The following is a 19,635-nucleotide window of genomic DNA, read 5'->3' as shown; positions in this document are numbered from 1 at the left end:
TCTGTGTGCTCTGAGCTTTACATACATGTTATGTATGAGTGTGGTGCTGGGCAGGCGTCCCTGTCTCCTGTCAGGCCTCCCGATGCAGTGGCTGGCAGCACACGTTTGTCAGGAAGAGCTGACAGGTCATTCTTAGGAGAAAAGCAAACAAGACTGGGTTTGCTCTAAGCCAGCTCCTGTAAACCAAAGAACTCGGGTCCTTTTCAGCTCATTCCCTGCAGTGTTGCCCCTCCTGCTTCCTGACTTGCAGCCACATTTGTGAACTTAAAGTATGAGCTTCAGCTTATATATTATTATTATTAATTAAAACTTGCTCATTTTACTCATCTGGCAACTAGTGACATTTCCTGATTACAAACCTTAAAAAACTATCATAAGTACATTTTTTTGGTATATAGAATGCTTACACATGAACATATCAAAGGCACTTTCAGGTTACATGATAAACAAAAATACATCCCTGGAGACAGGATTCTTTATTGGCTTCTTCAGTTTCTGTGTCCATGCTGATCACTGAGAGCCCAGCTCTGCACTTCACCTTTGGCGAATACCATAAAGAAAATGGCACCAAATACATTAATAGCAGCAGCGATATAGAAAACCATTTGCCATTCGGTAACAGTGTTCTACGAAGAGAGAAAGAAAATCCACATAGTGTGTGTCACGGTGGTATCACTCCCCAGAGCCCGTGTCCTCAGCTCAAGGGCTGTGGTGTACTCATCGACAGAATTACACAGCAATGAAATGAGCTCCGCCACACAGACACACTGCTTAAAAGTGTCGTGCAGCTGGGGGCCGGTAGGTCAGGTCTGTAATCCTCACTAATCAGTAGGTTGAGATTTTAGGGTCTCGGTTCGAGGATAGCCTGGGCAGGAAAGTCTGTGAGACTCACAGACTCAGAAAAGCTGGAAGTGGTACCATGGCTCAAGTGGTACTGTGTTGCTCAAGAGCGCTAGCCTTGAATCAAGAAACTCAGGGTCAGAGTCCCAAGCCCAGAGTTCAAGCCCAGAATGGGCCAAAAACAAAAAAGGTAGAGACAGGGAATAGATGGACCCACAACAAATCATGTTAAGTTAGCTCACAAAGCCAAACAGCACATGCTTTCTCTCACATGTGGAAGCTAGAGCTAAAATACACTGGGACAAAGAAATTATACAGGAAAAACATGGGAAGGAGTAACAGTGTTCAAGAAGTAATGTGCTTTCTACCTTTCAGATATAACAGCAATCCCTCTATATATCACCCTGACAATAAAAAAAAAAAATTAGAAAAAAGCAAAGCAAAGCAATTATACAGGACTCCAGGCATTCACTCACAGTGAGACCAAAGGAGGAAGCTTGTAGAGGAGGAACACAAAGATGCAAGGCCTCTCTCTGTACATCTGATCATATAAAATAACATTATCAAAATAAACTTCAGGAAACGGAATAAAAAAAGGCGGTTAGAGAAACAGTACAATGAGTGATTCCATTTATATGCTGCTGAAAGTCAGACTGTACCACGAGGTTAAACTCCTGGCCCTAGGAGTACAGGCTTTTAAGAGTAGTCTTTGGAAATAAACTTTCTCAGCCATTACCATAGTGATACAGGCACACTTTGTGTCATGAAGAATTTCAGCAGAAATTACCATTAAAATATCTTTTACTTGGGGCTGGGAGTTTGGCCTAGTGGTAGAGTGTTTGCCTAGCATGCACAAGGACTAGGCTTTGATTCCTCAGTACCACATACATAGACAAAGTGGTGCTGAGGCTCAAGTGGTAGAGCTCTAGCCTTGACAAAGCCCAAGGAAAGTACTCAGGCCCTGAGTACAAGCCTAGGGATTGGCAAAAATAAATAAATAAATAAATAAATACAAATAAAAATATATGCACTGGTGGCTTATGCCTGTGATTGTAGCTACACAGGAGGTTAAGATCTGAGGATTGTGGTTCAAAGCCAGACCAGACCAGGCACTCAAGTCCCTGAGACTTTTATCTCCAATTAACCACCAGAAAACCAGAAGTGGAGCAATATCACAAAGTGGTAGAGTACTAAACTTTTTTTTTTTTGTTGCTAGTTCTGGGGCTTGAACTTGGTCTGAGAACTGTCCTTGGACACTTTCTGCTCAAGACTAGCACTTTGCCACTTGAACCACAGTGCCACTTCCAGCTTTTTCTGTGTATGTGATGCCAATGAATTGAACCCAGGGCTTCATGCATACTAGGCGAGTACTCTACCACTAGGCCACACTCCTGGCCACCAAGTGCTAGTCTTGAGAGAAAGAGCTCAGAGACAGTGCCCAGGCCCTGAGTTTAAGCCCCAAGATTGACAAAAAAAAAAGTTCTTTAATTCTGAGGCAGGTGTGGACAGGTGAAGGACTGACTTACGTGTGTGGTGAGACTCGTAGCGATGAGAGGCCCAATCATGCCGGGGATGGTGGCGAAGGTGTTTGTGATGCCCAGCAGCACACCGGCGTACCTGTGGAAAGCATGCACAGGTCACTTGCGGAAGGAACCTGCCTTCCCCTCCTGCCTTGTGTGGCCTCAATGAAATGACTCACTGAACTGGATTCCATATTATCTCGTGAAGAGACTTACATTCCCAGGCTGGCAAGGTGGCTTAGCGGTAGAGTGCTTACCTAACATGCACAAAGCCCTGGGTTTGATTCCACAATCCCACATAAACAGAAAAACACCTGAAGTGGGGCTGTGGCTCAAGTGGTAGAGTGCTAGCCTTGAGCAAAAAGAAGCTCAGGAACAGTGCCCAGGCCCTGAGTTCAAGTCCCCACACCCCAGGACTGTAAAAATCAAAACAAAAAAACTCAACAGAAACAGACCCTTAATTCCAATTGTTCCTTAGTGTTGTGATGTTATTTAAAGGAACAGAGCCAGGGAGATGACATAGAAGAGTATTGACATGAACTTTCATACTCACTACCTCTGGAGAAAAAGCTTAATGTGGGAAGGGGTGCTGCGGCTCAAAGAAAAAGCTTAGTGTGTATAATTATTTTATTATTTTGTGTGTGGTACTTGCTAGGCTGATGCTCTAGCATGTTAACCATAACCCCAGACTTGCTTGTTTGCTGGTTATTCTGGAGATGGAGTCTAGTGAATTTCCTGTTCTGTGTAGGTTTTTTTTTTTTTTCCAGTCCTGGGCTTGAGCTCAGGGCCTGAGCACTGTCCTTGGACTTTCTCAAGGCTAGAGCTCTACTACTTGAGTATTAGAACCACTTCCAGCTTTTTTCTATGTATGTGGTACTGAGGAATCGATCCCAGGTGTTTGTGTATGCTAGGCAAGCACTCTACCACTAGGCCAAACTCCTATCCCCCCCCCCCCCCTTTTTAATGGTGGCTCATGGGACTTGAACTCTGGGCCTGGGTACTGTCCCTGAGCTCTATAATTCAAGGCTACCACCCTACCTCTAGGACTGGGCAGTGTCCCTGTGCTCTTCAGATCAAGGCTACTGCCCTGCCCCTGGAGCCAGAGCCCCATTTCTTGCTTTCTAGAGATTAATTGGTGGTAAGAGTCTCACATTCTTTAGTGCCTGGGCTGGCTCAGCCTCCTGAGTTCTCTGTCTAGCTTTGAACCATGTGATCCTCTTGTCTTTTAGCTAGAGATTACAGGTATGAGCCACAGTATCTAGCTTAGTTAAAAAAAAAAAAATTGTGTGCCAGTATTGGGGCTTGAATTCAGGGGATGGTCAACTGTCCTTGAGCTATTTTACTCAAGGCTCCTACTCTACCACTTGAGACCCAGATCTACTTGTCTTTTGGGGGCTAATTAGAGATAGAGTTCCACAGACTTTCTTGCTCAGGCTGGCTTTAACCCAGGATCCTCAGAGCTCAGCCTTTCTTTTCTTTTCTTTCTTTCTTCCCTTCCTTTCTTTCTTTCTTTCTTTTCTTCCTTCCTTCCTTCCTTTCTTTCTTCCTTCCTTTCCTTTCTTCCTTTCTTTCCTTCCTTCCTTCCTTCCTTCCTTCCTTCCTTCCTTCCTTCCTTCCTTCCTTCCTTCCTTTCTTTCTTCCTTCCTTTCCTTTCTTCCCTTCCTTCCTTCCTTCCTTCCTTCCTTCCTTCCTTCCTTCCTTCCTTCCTTCCTTCCTTCCTTCCTTCCTTCCTTCCTTTCTTTCTTTCTTTCTTTCTTTCTTTCTTTCTTTCTTTCTTTCTTTCTTTCTGCCAGTCCTGGGCCTTGAAGTCAGGGCCTGAGCACTGTCCTTGGACTTTCTCAAGGCTAGAGCTCTACTACTTGAGCCTCAGTACCGTTTCTGGCCTTTTCTATGTATATGTGGTACCGAGGAATTGAACCCGGTCTTCGTGCATGGTAGGCAAGCATTCTACCACTAAGCCAAACTCCCGGGCCAGATTTCAGCCTTCTGAGTAGCTAGATTTACGGTTGTGAGCCACTAGTCCCTAGCTTTTACACTTTTTAAAGCTAGCTGCAGTGCCTGGGAGTATTAGGGTCTGAGGCCAGCCAGCCGCACAGAGGAATTACTGAGATTCCATCTCCTGAAAGTGGATGGGGGGGTGGGGTTCACTTGTTCAAGCAGCGCAGGTAGGAGGTTCAAGGTCTCAAACCTCTCCAGGAAAAGTGTGTGTGTGTGTGTGTGTGTAAAACAGGAAGCCAAGCAGGGCCATGGTGAGTCACGCCCGCTATCCTAGCTACTCAGGAGGCTGAGATCTGAGGACCAAGGTTCAAAGATAGCCCATGCAGAAAAGCCTGTGAGACTCTTAATCTCTAATTATAGCTAATAAAAAAGCTGGAAATGGAGTTGTGGCTCAAGTGGTAGAGTGCTAGCCTCCAGCAAAAGAAGCTCAAAGATAGTATGGGGTCCTGGTTCAAAAGCTAGGACTAGCTAAACAAAACAAGCCAAAAGGTCTGAAGGGAGTAGCTGAAGTGGTAAAATGCTTGCAGGGGAACACTAGGTCCTGAATTTAAACCCTAGCACTTATGAAAAATCAAAATAAAAAAAGGAATAGTTTCTTTCTTTGGGGGGGGAGTCTTCTTTTTTTTTGGTACTGGGGATCGAACTCAGGACATTGCACTTGCTAGGCAAGCACTTTGCCAAGAGCTACATCCCCTGCCCAAGGAATAGCATTTAGAAAATGCAATTACATGTAATTCTTTCAAATAGAGATAATCAGCATGGACATTTTGGTATTCTACTTAATTTTACTATATTTATATTTCTAGTATATTACTGTAAAAGACCATGTGAGCTGGGCATGTTGACTCATGCCTGTAATCCTAGCTACTCAGGAGGCTGAGATCTGAGGATTGGGGTTCAAAGTCAGTGGGCACTAAAGTCCCTGGAACTCTTATCTCCAATTAACTACTAGAAAACCGGAAGTAGCACTGTGGCTCAAGGGGTAGGGTGGTAGCTTTGAACTGAAGAGCTCAGAGACAATACCCAGGCCCAAGGGTAGGACAGTAGCCTTGAGCTGAAGAGCTCAGGGACAGCACCCAGGCCCAGAGTTCAAGCCCCAGGACTGACAAAAAAAATAACAACAAAAAACATGTGAAATATGTAAATTTTGTAATATACTGGTTTCACCAAAGAATATTTGCTTACAGCTAAACCGTTGTACATTGCCTTAGGAGACAAGTATGTTCTACATTGTATGACTGAAACAAAAGGCATTCTTAGTAAGTTTGGAAAAAGTTTCTCAAGTGCAATGATTTCCTCTAAGGAGTAAATCTTAGGAAAGCGAGATGTTCTTATTTTATGTTTAAACACAAATCTTCAAAAATTTCTGCCCCAGATGGGGACTGGTAGTTCATGCCCATCATCCTGGTTACTTAGGAGGCCGATTCTAAGGATCACAGTCCAAAGCTAGCCTGGGCATTGTCCCTGAGCTCTACAGCTCAAGGCTATCACCCAACCCTTGAGTCAAGCCCCACTTCTCATTTTTCTAGAGGTTCATTGGAGATAAAGAGTCTCAGGTCCTTTTGTGCTTGGACTGGCTTTTGAACCTTGATCCTCAGATCTCAGCCTCCTGAGTAGCGAGGATCACAGGCGTGAGCCACCAGGCCTGGCTTCCAACTTTTTTTAGTAAATATAATTTTGTTAGTACTCAGGTACTGTACAGAGGAGTTACCATTTTGTAAGTGTCAAGTCACGAGTACATTTGTTTTTGGACAATGTCACTCCTCATTTCTCTTTCCCTCTTCCTTCCTTCCCTGTCCACAAGTTGCTCAGTTTATTTCCCATGTAGTGTATACTGAATACACATCTGCTCAGTGTTCCTCCTTTCAGTTTTATGCCTTTTTTTCACTCAGTCTCCTGAGGAGCTAGGATTGCAGGCGTGAGCCACCGGTGCCTTCACAGCCCTCAGTGCCTTTCTTTTAATTGTTATCTTTCCTTCCCCCCTTTCTGGTCCTGGAACTTGAACTCAGGGCCTTGGCACTGTCCGTTTTCTTTTTGACTCAAGGCTAGTGCTCTATCATTTGAGCCATCGCTCCTCTTCTGGCTTTTCAGTGTTTAAATGGAGTAAGAGTCTCATAGACCTTCCTGTTGGGGCTGGCTTTTAACGTTGGATATGAGCCATCAGCACCGGTTTAATTGTTGTCTTAATTATACACACATATATTGTAGTTAGCTGTCCAATTATAGCTTTTAATTTTGGGAGACATAATCAGTGTATAAAATAAATTCTGGCCAGAATGAAAGCAGCTTGATGTTTTGTTAGATGGGATAACCCATTTCTATCAGAGCTAAGATCCTCAATACTGAAGCTGGGGCCAGGAGTCTGACACATATTCACCAGTGTGGAACAAACAAACAAACAAACATTGAAATGAAAACAAACAAAAGTGATGTTGAAACTTCAATAAACAAGGTGGGTGGCTCATGCCTGTAATCCTCCCTACTCAAAAGACTGAAATCTGAAGACTGAGGTTTGAGGCCAGCATAGGCAGGAAAGTCTGTGAGACTCCAACTAACCACTGAAAGAACCAGAATTGGGGCTATGACTCAAGTTGTAAAGCACTAACCTTGAGCATGAAAGCTGAGAAATGGCCCAGTCAAGCCTCAGTACCTTTCTCCACCTCCCTACCGAACCTTATATAAAGCAACTTTTTTTTGGTGTGCTAGTCCTGGGGTTTGAACCCAGGGCCTAGGTGCTGTCCCTGAGCTTTTGTGCTCAAGGGTAGTGCTCTACTATTTGAGCCACAGTTCTACTTCAGGTTTTAGTGGTTAATTGGAGATAAGAGTTTCACATCTTTCCTGCCCAGGTTGGCTTTGAACAAAGAGGATTATAGGTGTGAGCCATTGGTGCCCAGCTTAACTTCTTAAACTTCGATGTTGTAAATCCATGCTTACATGCCCCATAGCACACGCACGCACACAGAGCATGCACACAGATCGTTTTGCCTTATCCCCTGGATGGAGAAGTGTATCTTAAATTACTCAACCTTGGCAGGACTTGTGTCTCTTTTTTAAACCATTAACACTGTGGCAGCAGGAGGGGCCAAGTGCAACGCTGCCAGGCCTTTTCAGTGACAGATATTAAGTGCAAATGAATGCTGTGAAATTCTACACGTCAGCACCAAGAAGCTCATTCAAGTATTTATATTACACTTGGCCAGGAAAGGCTGTGAGGGATAGCCACGGGGGAAGACATGCTGTATGGTCTCAGTTTGGATTCTCCGCTGTTCAAGAACTAGAATTGTGTGGTGGAAACCACTGCACGTCTATCCAATTCCCTTCAAAGTTACTCAGAGAGTCTATTTCAGTCTAAGAAGGAAAAGCCATGGGAAAAGCCATCTGTTAGTAAAAATACTGACTTTTTTTATGTTTGGTGTTGTTACTGGAGCTTGAAGTCAGGGGGCTGGGTGTTATTCCTTAGCTTTTGTACTCAAGACTGATGTTCTAACTGATGTTCTACTACTTGAGTCATAAATCTACTGCTGGCTTTTTGGTAGTTAGTTTCCGAATTTGTCTGCCCTGGTTGGTTTGTGTCAGGATCTTCATATCTCAGCCTGGAGTAATTAGGATCACAGGTGTGACCAGTGGCGCCTTGCTGAAGCATTTTATTTTTTGCATTTATTTTTGTCAGTCGGTGTGACTTGAACTCTGGGCCGGGGCACTGTCCCTGAGCTCTTCAGTTCAAGGTTAATACCCTACCCCTTGGGGCAGAGTGCCATTTCTGGTTTTTGGGTGGTTAACTAGAGATAAGAGTCTCACCGTCTTTAGTGCCCAGGCTGGCTTTGAACCCTGATCCTCAGAACTCAGCTTCCTGAGTAGTTAGAATTAATCATGTGTGACGAATGGCGCCTGGCTTAAGATTTTCTTTATTTTTTGCATTTTTTATTAGCATATAGTAATTGTACAGGGAGTTTTACTGTGACATTTCCAAACAAGCATATAATGTGCCCTAGTTGAACTTACCCTCCTCACTCTCTTCCCTCCCTCCCTCCTTTCTTAAACCATTTCAACACATTTCATCATTGTGTTTTCATACTTGCATACAAACTACCTTCATCTCTACCTCTGTTCCTCTTCTTCCTACTTACTGCTGTTGTCCAACCCCCAGAACCTGTTTTATGTTCTTGTCCTTTCTTTTTTTGCCAGTCCTGGGCCTTGAACTCTAGTCCTGAGCACTGTCCTTGTGTTTTTTCAGGGCTAGAGCCCTATCACTTGAGCCACAGCACCATTTCCAGCTTTTTTCTACATACGTGGTACCGTGCAATCAAACCTGGGTCTTACGACCAGGACAGCCAACCCCTACCCTGCCTTTTTTTTTTTTTTTGCCAGTCCTGGGCCTTGAGCTCAGGGCCTGAGCACTATCCTTGGATATTCTCAAGGCTCAGCACCATTTCTGGCTTTTTTCTATGTATGTGGTACCTAGGAATTGAACCCAGGTCTTTGTGCATGCTAGGCAAGCACTCTATTCTCTACCACTAGGCCAAACTCCTAGCCACCCCCCGTCCTTTTTTAAAAAATGATTTACTTTATTGTTGTTTTGGAGGTGATATACAGCAGGGTTATCTTTACAACTTTTACGTATATCAGATAATAAGTGCATTACCTTTTGTATAGTATAGTATCTGTTCCATCATTCTTTCCCATTTCCTTCCTCTCTTCTTTACCGATAAGTTGCATAGTTCACTTTCATCAATGAAGATTTTGAGAGAGAGTCTAGCTAAATTGTCTAGGTTGGACTCAAACTTGTGATTCTTGCCTTTGCTTTCTGAGTAGCTGAGATTATAGATGGTTGCACCATGTTGTGCTTTTTTTTTTTTCTCCGGTGGGTCATGGGGCTTGAACTCAGTCAGCCTGGGCACTGTCCTTGAGCTCTGCAGCTCAAGGCTACCACCCTACCCTTGAGCCAAGACCCACTTGGCTTTCTAGAGGTTAATTGGAGATAAGAGTCTTAGGTCCTTTTGTGCCCAGGCTGGCTTTGAACCTTGATCCTCGTATCTCAGCCTCCTGAGTAGTTAGGATTACAGGCGTCAGCCATCGGAGCCAGGCTCCATATTTTTTTATTTTTAATCTTGTCCATCCTGAGGCTTAAACCCTGGGCTTGGGCGCTGACCCTGAGCTCGTCAGCTCAAGGCTACCATTCTATACTTCTTGAGCCACGGGGCCACTTCTGGTTTTCTGGTAGTTAATTGGAGGTAAGAGTATCAAGGACTTTTGTGCTTTGGCTGGCTTTGAATCCTGATCTTCAGATCTCAGCCTCTTGAGTAGCTAGGATTTCAGGTATGAGCCACCAGGGCCTGATCAGTTTTTTATTTTATTTTTGCCAGTCCTGGATTGAACTCAGGGCCTGAGTTCCTGTCCTTGGGCTAGTGCTCAAGGCTAGTACTCTACCACTTGAGCCACAGTACCACTTCTGGCTTTTCTATGCATGTGGTTATGAGGAATTAAACCCAAATCTTCGTGCAGGCTAGGCAAACACTCTACCACTAGGTCAAACTTCTGGCCTTGATTTTGTTGTTGTTGTTTTTGGTAAAGGGGCCAGAACTCAGGGCCTAGGCACTGTTCCCCAGTTATTTTGTTCAATGCTAGTGCTCTTTTATTTTAAGCCACAGAGTCACCTCCAGTTTTCTGGTAGTTCACTGGAAATAGGAGTCTCATGGACTGTCCTGCCTGGGCTGGCTTTGAAGTGAGATCCTCTGATCTCAGTTTTCTGAGTAGCTACAACCATAACCAGGTGTGAGCCTGGACATTATTTTCTTTTTCTAACAAATTACTAATATTTAGTACTTTATTTGGATTGATATGTGATTCGGGTCATAATACTTGACTCAAAAGCTAACCTAAAATAGTTCAGTTCATTACACTGTGTATTTTTTTTCCTTTTTTCCCTCCTTCTTTCTGCCAGTCCTGGAGCTTGAACTCAGCCTAAGCATTGTCCCTGAGCTGCTGCTGCTGCTTCTTTTTTTTTAAATTTTATTGTCGGGATAATGTGTAGAGGGGTTACAGTTACATTCGTGAGGTAGTAGGTATATTACTTCTCCCACATTGATATCTTTTCTCATGTTTTTGTCCCCGTTTCCCTCCTCTCATCTCCCTGAGCTTCTTTTGCTCAAGGTTATTAGCACTCTACCATTGGAGCCATAGTGCCACTTTTGGCTTTTTCTGTTTATGTGGTACTGAGTAATTAAATCTAAGGTTTCACCCATGCAGGCAAGCACTCTACCACTAAGCCATATTCCCAGCCCCTATTTTATTTTTCTTGTAGCACTCATTTTCATCTTCTTTTGACAGTAGCTCTAATTTTGTATGTGTGTGTGTGGGGGGGAGGTCATAGGGCTTGAACTCGGGCTGGGTGCTATCCCTGAGCTCTTCAGCTCAAGGCTACTGCCCGACCCCTTGAGTCACAGCCACACTTCTCCTTTTCTAGTAATTGAAGAGTCTCATATTCTTTTTTTTCTTTTTGGTGGGTCATGGTGGGATTTGAACTTGGCCTAGATGCCTGGATGAACACTAACCCTGAGCTCTTCATCTCAAGGCTACCACCCTACCCTTGAGCCAAGCCCCACTTCTCCGTTTTCTAGAAGTTAATTGGAGATAAGAGTCTCAGGTTTGTTTGTGCCTGGGCTGGCTTTGAACCTTGATCACCAGATCTCAACCTCCTGAGTAGCTAGGATTACAGGCATGAGCCACCTCACCCGACTCAGTAGCTCTAATTTTTATTTCATGATCCTATTTTCTTTTATTTTAGACATCAGAGAGCAAGGCCTTACTAGGTTAAAAGTTTAGAAACAATTCACTAGGTAAATTGAAATCTTGCTAAGAACTCAATCATTCACAAAGTGGTAAAACTCACAGAACCAGAAGGCAGAATGATAGTTATTAGGCTATGGGAGGGGCAGGATGAGGGAGTAGTGTTTACTGGGTAAAGAATTCCAGTTGGAAAAGAGGAAAAAGTAGAGTCTATTAGTGGCAATAGTTATATAACAGAATTGTAAATTTAAAATGGCTAAATTGGAGCCAGGTGCAGGTGGTTCACACCAGTAATTCTAGCTACTCAGGAGGTAGAGATTTGAGGATCTCTGTTCAGAGCCAGCCCAGGCAGGAAAGTCATGAAACTCTTATATCCAATTAACCACTAAAAAGCTCGAATTGGTGAAGTATTGGCCTTGAGCAAGAAACCTCAGTGACAGTGCCCAGGCTTTGAGTGGAAGCCCTAGGGCTGGCACACACACACATATATGTATACATGCACACATATACAACGCTAACATTTATAGATATCATGATTATAATACAATATAAAGTCAATCATAATCATCTATATTTATACTCACGAAGGAGCAATATCCAGATGGTTGATGCTGAACCCTGAAGAACAAAAGCCTCCCAATGTAGTTGATACAGTTAGGAATGCAACAGCCAAGGAATAATCACAGCCTATAAACCCAGCGGCTACCAGGAATACAGCAGGTCCAGTCATGCCTGAGCATAAAAGAGAAGAAGCCCAGTTAATAGTACTTTTTTCCATCATGAATTAGTATAAACCTGATGTTTGACACTGCTGCCACCTACTGGAGAAACATTGAAATGATTGGAAGACTGATAAGATTCCCCAGAACAACTACTCGAAAACATGGGCAGACACAACACAGCTAACATGATAGTGGAAGGCTTTATTATACTATTTATATCATACTATCTATACTATATTATTATACTATTTTCATGTGGCCAGGACTCAGCCAAAATTCAAAAATGGTAGAGAAGAGATAAAGAGAATGACAGAAAACTATGGCCATAGAGGGAAGCAGTAGCTGACTCACTGCAGTTTAAATGCGTATAAGAAAAATAGGCAAAGGGCTGGGAATGTGGCTCAGTGGTAGAGTGCTTGCTTAGCATGCATGAAGCCCTGGGCTCGATTTCATCAGCACTTACTAGAAAAAGCCAGGAGTGGCACTATGGCTCAAGTGGTAGTACACTAGCCTTGAGCAAAAAGAAGCCCAGGCCCTAAAGAAGCCTTTAAGCCCTAAGTCTGGCACAAGAAAGAAAGGAAGGAACCTTGGAAGGAAGGACAGAAGGAAGGGAAAACAAAAAAATAGGCAAACAAAATACTATAGAGTGATGTCAAAAAATCTTGCCCCCCTCCTTTTTTTTTTTGCCAGTCTTGGGGCTTGAACACACTGATCTACAGCTCTGTCACTTGAGCCACAGTACCATTTCTGGCTTTTTCTATGTATGCAGTACCAAGGAATCAAACCTGGGTCTTCATTCGTGCTAGGCAAGCACTCTACCACTAGGCCAAACTCCTGGTCCCCTGTCCCTGGGCTTTCTCAAGGCCCTACCACTTGAGCCACAGCACCATTTCTAGCTTTTTCTGTGTATGTAGTCCTGGAGAATTGAACACAGGGCTTCATGCATGCTAGGCAAGCATTCTACCACTAAGCCATTCTCCCTGCCCTGATCCATCTTGCTTCTAGGCACAACATGTGCACCTCTTGTGCCAACCCTAGGGTATACTATAACAGTGCTATCTAATAACTGGAGCTGTATTAACTTACTTTAGAAACTATTTTTTGGGGACTTGGGTTCGATCCCTTGGTACCGTATACATAGAAAAAGCTGGAAGTGGTGCTGTGGCTCAAGTGGTAGAGCTCTATCCTTGAGAAAGCCCAAGGACAGTGCTCAGGACTTGAGTTCAAACAAGGACTGGCAATTTTTTTTTGAAATTCAGTGTATATTCACTTTAAAAAAATGACAGAAGAGCTGGGTGCAGTGGCTCACACCTGTAATCTTAGCTACTCAGGAGGCTGAGATCTTAGGATCGAGGTTTAAAGCCAGCCTGGGCACAAAAGGATCTGAGACTCTTATCTCCAATTAACCTCTAGAAAATGGGAAGTGGGGCTTGGCTCAAGGATAGGGTGGTAGCCTTGAGTTGAAGAGCTCAGGGACAATGCCCAGGCCCAGGGGTAGGGTGGTAGCCTTGAGCTACAGAGCTCAGGGACAGCACTCAGGCCCCATAACCCACCCCCCCCCACACACAATGACAGAAGGAAATACAAATAAAAACAAACCTAAGATACTACCCCTCTCCAATCACAGTGGCCAATATTCTGACCTCAGACAACAACAAATGCTAGTGGGGATGTAGAGAAAGAGGAACCCTACTGCACTGCTGGTGGGAATGTAAACTAGTACAGCCACTCTGGAAGGCAGTTTGGAGGTTTCTCTTTTCTTTTTCTTTTTTTGCCAGTCCTGGGCTTGAGCTCAGGGCCTGAGCACTGTCCTTGGACTTTCTCAAGGCTAGAGCTCTACTACTTGAGCCTCAGCACTACTTCCGGCTTTTTTCTATGTATATGGTACCGAGGAATCGAACCCGGGTCTTCATGCATGCTAGGCAAGCACTTTAACCACTAGGCCAAACTCCCAGCCCTGCAGTTTGGAGGTTTCTTAAAGAACTGAAAATAGACCTTCCCTACGATCCCACCATACCACTCCTGGGCATCTACCCTGAACATCTTAACCCAGGATATGATAGGGACACCTGCTCAGCTATGTTCATCTCTGCACTATTCACAATAGCCAGGCGATGGAAACAATCTAGATGCCCTACTGCAGATGAATGAATACAAAAAATGTGGTACACATATATACAATGGAATGCTACATAGCCAACAGACAAGATAAAACAATGGCTGGGAAGTGGATGAAACCAGAGCAAATCATACTGAGTGAGGTAAGCCAAGAACAAAGGAACAAAAGGTACGTGGTCTCCTTGATATGTGGATATTAGATCCAAATAGTACAAGAGCAATGACTCAATAGGTACTCAAGGCCACTGACATGAACTTGGAGATATAAATAAATATAACTACATAGACATATAAATCTATGATGAATATATATTCTATAGACAGTGATTTATGAGCCAGTGATTGCATATAGAGACACCCTTCTTGAATACTTGTTAAACTTGACATTTGAAATATGTTAAAAAAATCAGTGTTAATAAAATTTTTTAATAAAAAAAGACAAGCTTTGGGCCAGGAGTTTGGCCTAGTGGTAGAGTGTTTGCCTAGCATGCATGAAGACCCAGGTTTGATTCCTCGGTAACACATACATAGAAAAGAGCAGGAAGTAGTGCTATGGCTCAAGTAGTAGAGCTCTAGCCTGGAGAAAAGTCCAAGGACAGTGCTTAGGCCCTGAGTTCAAGCCCCAGGACTGACAAAAAAAAAAAACAGGGAAGCTTAGAACTACTTTAGAATTTGTTATTATTATTATTATTATTATTATTATTATTATTTGCCAGTCCTAGGTTTGATCTCAGGGCCTGGTGCTATCCTTAGGTTTTCTCAAGGCTAGAATTCTATCACTTGAGCCACAGCACCATTTCTGGCTTTTTCTATGTATGTGGTACTGAGGAATCAAACCAGGGTCTTCATGAATGATAGGCACTCTACCATTAGGCCAAACTCCCAGTCCTGAATAATAATAATAATAATTATTATTATTATTGTTATTATATTATTGTGGGTTGTGGGGCTTGAATTCTGGGCCTGCGTACTGTCCCTGAGCTCTTCAGCTCAAGGTTGATGCTCTACTACTGGAGCCATAGCCACATCTGGTTTTCTGGTGGTTAACTGGAGATAAGAGTCTCACGGTGGTTGGCCTGGAGTGAGCTTAGTGGTAGAGTGCTTGCACAAAGACCCAGATTTGATTCCTCAGTACTACATACATAGAAAAGCCAAAAGTGGTGCTGTGGCTCAAGTGGTAGAGCACAGACTGGGGAAAGTCCAAGGACAATGCTCAGGCCCTATGTTCAGTTCCCAGGACTGGCAAAAAAAATTTTTTTTAAAAAAATTTTTGATATGTTTCTGGAAAAGGAACAATTCAACAGGTTGAAAAATAAGATCTAAGTTAACTCATCTTCAGAAATACCATCCAGAATCCTGATAATCAGCTTGTGATACTTCAATGATTCAATAAAATAATTCTATTGAAAAAGAGAGACTGCCATTGCTGCTGTTTTGTTTTCTTTTCGTCTTGTTCATTTGTATTTGGGAGGGTAAGGGGAGCACAGAAAAGGTAGAACCAAGTGTAAACAAATACAAGTGCTCCTCACTAGACACTAAACAGAAAATGAGCTGTACATCTTGAGGGAAGGTGGTTAAAAAAAGAATTGTAGTCCTGTTGAGCACTGGTGGCTCACGCCTGTAATCCTACCTACTCAGGAGGCTGAGATCTGAGGATTGCAGTTTAAAGGCAGCCCAGGAGGGAAAATCTGTGAGACTCTTATCTCTAATTACAGAAAAAGCTGGAGGTGGTGCTGTGGCTTAGGTGGTAGAGCACTATATCCTTGAGCAAAAAGGAGCTCAGGAGCAGCACCCAAGCCCAGAGTTCAAGTACCAGTACTGGAAATAAATACATACATACATACATACATACTGGTCAGGAATGTAGCCTAATGAGTAAGTGCTCACCTAGCATGCATGAAGCCCTAGGTTCAATTCCTCAGTACCACATACACATACACAGAAAAAGCCAGAAATTGCACTCAAGTGGCAGAGTGCTAGTCTTGAGCAAAAAGTGTTCAAGGAGAGTGCCCAGGCCCTGAGTTCAGGCCACAGGACTGGAAAAAAAAAAAAAAAAGAAGAAAAAGAAAAGTCTTATGGACTTTGGTGTCTAGGGTGGCTTTGAACCACAATACTCAGATCAGCCTCCTAAGTAGCTAGGATTATAGGCGTGAGCCACCAGTGCCAGGCAGACGTGTTTTTTTTTTTTTTTTTTTTTTTTTTGTCAGTTACAGGGATTGAAATCTGGGCCTGGGGCTGTGCCTGAGCTCTTCAGCTCATGACTAGCACTTTACCATTTGGGCCACAGAACCACTTCTGGTTTTCTGGTGTTTAATTGGAGATAAGAGTCTCATGGACTTTCCTGCTGGGCTGGCTTTGAACTTCAGTCCGCAGATCTCAACCTCCCAAATAGCTAGGATTATAGATGTGAGACACCGGGCACCTGGCTTAGAACTATTTTTGCCTCACTTTTTAGTATCATTTAAATTTTCCTCCCACTATTGTGATATTGAGATATAAGGAGAAGTGCATATTTGGTCTCTGCTCCTGGTTCTTGGCACTGAAATCCTTAGATAAAATTATCTTTGTTTCTATCGCTAGGCCAAACTCCTGGCCAAGCCCCCCCGCCTTTTTTTTTTTTATGTCTGATAATTGTAAACAAAACAAAAACTCATTTACTCGTGTGTGTGGCAGCTTAAACCTGTAATCCCAATCTCAGAAGAGCCTGCCTAGCAAGTTCAAGACCGTGTGTAAAAATCCCAAACATACAACCACTAAGACAAAAACCTAAAACTTGATTTGCTTTACTTACCTATAAAGGTAAAAATTCTTCGAACACTTAAAGCTGAAAAATTCCATTTTACCCTTAAGGTGTCAGCAGCTTGACCAGACAGGATCATACATAACCAACAGCCAAAATAAGGCAATGCAGATAAAACACCATTCTGTAGGGGATAAGAAAACACAGGCTTTAGAAGTGGCACTGTTGCTCAAGGGGTAAGGCCTTGAGTTGAAGAGCTCAGAGACAGTGCCAGACCCAGAGTTCAAGTCCCATGACTGACAAATAAAAAAAAAAAAAAGAAAAAAGAAAAAAAAAAAAGAAGTCTACAAAATTTAATATGGCATGGAGCTGGGAAGGTGGCCTATTGGTAGAGTGTTTGCCTAGCATGCAGGAAGCCCCAGTACCACATACAAAGACAAAGCTGGCACTGGTACTGTGGCTCAAGTGGTAGAATACTAGCCTTGAGCAAAAGAAGCTCAGGGGCAATGCCCAGGCCCTGTGTTCAAGCCCCAGGACTGACAAAAAGAAAAAAAAATTAATATAGAAGACTAAAATGGAAGATATAAAATAACTGAATTTCATAGAGATGAAAACAAATTTTGTGTATAATTTTGACTATATACTCTACACAAAAACCACATAATAAGGTGGGTGCTGATGGTTCACACCTATAATCCTAGCTACTCAGAAGATTGAGATCTGAAGATCAAGGTTCAATGCCAGTCCAAGCAGAAAAGTCCTTGTGAGACTCTTATCACCAAAAACCCAGAAGTGGTACTGTGGCTCAAGGTGGTAGAGTGCTAGCCTTGAGCACAAAGAGGCTCAGGGAGAGTGCCCAGGCCCTCAGTTCAAGCCCCATTAAAAAAAAAAAAAAGCAGATGATTATTCTTACCTCTTGAACATTAAATCTGAGGATATCCTTCATGTAAGTAGGCAATAATGTCAGTAAAGTATAGAAAGTCCAGTTGTAAGAAAAGTGTGCAACAACAATGGCCCATAGTGGCAGTGATTTTAAAATAGACATCCATGGTACTGATTTCTGGGAAGAAAGCTGAAGAAAACAGAGAAAATAAGACAATTGATTATTAGCTAAAACAAACTAGAATGTAGAGTATCAGACTTGATTAATACATTCCAAAATTTAAAGTTAACACCTCAGAGGTAGTACATGGAGTTAAAGGCATAATGTATGATGCTTATTTGTTCTATTTAAATATTAAGTAGGGGCTGAGAGTTTGGCCTAGTGGTGGAATGGCTCGCCTTGCATGCATGAAGCCCTGGGTTAGATTCCTAGTACCACGAAAACAGAAAAAGCTGGAAGGAGCACGAGCCTCAAGCAAAAAGTGTCCGAGGACAGTGTAGTTCAAGCCCCAGGACTGGCAAAATAAAAAAAAGAAAAATAGGGCCGGGAGTTTGACCTAGTGGTAGAGTGCTTGCCTAGCACAAATGAAGACTGGGGTTTGATTCCTCAGTACTACATATATAGAAAAAATCTGGAAGTGGTGCTGAGGCTCAAGTGGTAGAGCTCTAGCCTTGAGAAAGTCCAAGGACAGTGCTCAGGCCCTGAGCTCAAGCCCAGGACTGGAAAAAAAAAAAAAAAAAGTACCGGGAGTTTGGCCTAGTGGTAGAGTGCTTGCCTAGTATGCAGGAAGACCCAGGTTTGATTCCTTGGTACCACACACAAAGAAAAGGCAGAAGTGGTGCTATGGCTCAAGAGGTAGAGCTCTAGCCTTGAGGAAAGCCCAAGGACAGTGTGCAGGCCCTGAGCAAAGTCCAGTACTGGCAAAACAAAAAAAAAAAGTAGAAGTCAGATGTCTGTGGCTCACATGCATAATCCTACCTATTCTGAGATCTAATAATCCCAGTTTGACATCAGCCTAGGCAGGAAAATCTCTTATCTTCAATTAACTAGCAAACAAAATAAATAAAACAAAACAACAACAAAAAGGCTGGAAGTGGCTGTGTGGCTCAAGCAAAGTGGCAGCCTTGAGCAAAATGTCAAAGCCAAGTGAGAGTACAAGGCCCTAGTACTGGTGCACATGCACACTCACACACATATGCAACTAGAGACTTCATGATTTACAGAGAAAAGTGGATTTTTTTTTCCCAGTCCTGGGGCTTAAAGTAGGGTCTGGGAACTTATCCTGAGCTATTTTGATCAAGGCTAGCATTGTACCATTGAGTCACAGTGCCACTTCTGGCTTTTACTGGTGCTGAGGAGTTAAACCCAGGGCACTTCATGCAACCTAGGCAAACACAACCATTTAGCTACCTTCCCAGACAGAAAGTAAAGTTAGGATTACAATGTCAACCCTAAAACTTGTCATCACACCAGAGACCACTTTCAGCATCTATTTCTCTGTAAGAATCAAGAAGACTTTCACAGTCATACTCAGAGACTGAGAGAAATAAGGAAAAACTTTTACTATCCAAACTTCATATGACTTGTATGACTTGTGTAAGCTGGGTGTCATAGCACACACATGTAGTTCGAGCCCAGTCTGGGCAACACAGTGAGAACTAATCTCAAAAGAAAAGATTAAAAATTGAAAGATATGACACTTTTTTTCTTTTTTTGCCAGTCTTTCTCAGGCTAGAGCTCTACCACTTGAGCCATAGCACAACTTCTGACTTTTTTTTTTTTGCCAGTCCTGGGCCTATGCACTGTCCTTGACTTTGTCAAGGCTAGAACTCTACCACTTGAGCCTCAGCGCCACTTCTGGCTTTTTTTCTATGTATGTGGTACCAAGGAATCGAACCCAGGTCTTCATGCATACTAGGCAAGCACTAGGCCAAACTCCCCACCCCCTGACTTCTTCTATATATATGGTACCAAGGAATCGAACCCTGGTCTTTGTGCATGCTAGGCAAGCACTCTACCACTAGGCCA

The 19,635-nt window shown here is 43.1% G+C and overlaps 1 protein-coding gene across 3 annotated transcripts in view; it reads right to left on the bottom strand.

Annotated features, from left to right (window-relative positions):
• Window positions 1-213: 213 nt before the first annotated feature.
• Window positions 214-19,635, bottom strand: part of Slc17a5 (solute carrier family 17 member 5) — a 51,007-nt gene continuing 31,585 nt past the window's right edge. For all 3 annotated transcript variants that reach the window (XM_090338545.1, XM_090338546.1, XM_090338547.1), the window contains 5 exons: window positions 17,638-17,796; window positions 16,776-16,908; window positions 11,729-11,876; window positions 2,367-2,457; window positions 214-626 (listed from right to left, as the gene is read on the bottom strand). In XM_090338545.1, coding sequence (XP_090194671.1) covers window positions 489-626; window positions 2,367-2,457; window positions 11,729-11,876; window positions 16,776-16,908; window positions 17,638-17,796 — 669 coding nt within the window. In that variant the 3' untranslated portion in view covers window positions 214-488. The remainder of the gene's footprint in view (window positions 627-2,366; window positions 2,458-11,728; window positions 11,877-16,775; window positions 16,909-17,637; window positions 17,797-19,635) is intronic.

The sequence above is a fragment of the Megascapheus bottae genome, chromosome 8 (assembly GCF_031878675.1).
Source record: "Megascapheus bottae isolate mThoBot1 chromosome 8, mThoBot2.hap1, whole genome shotgun sequence".
NCBI lineage: Eukaryota > Metazoa > Chordata > Mammalia > Rodentia > Geomyidae > Megascapheus > Megascapheus bottae.
The sequence above is the reverse complement of the archived record's forward strand: the minus strand, read 5'-3'. Positions and strand labels throughout refer to the sequence as shown.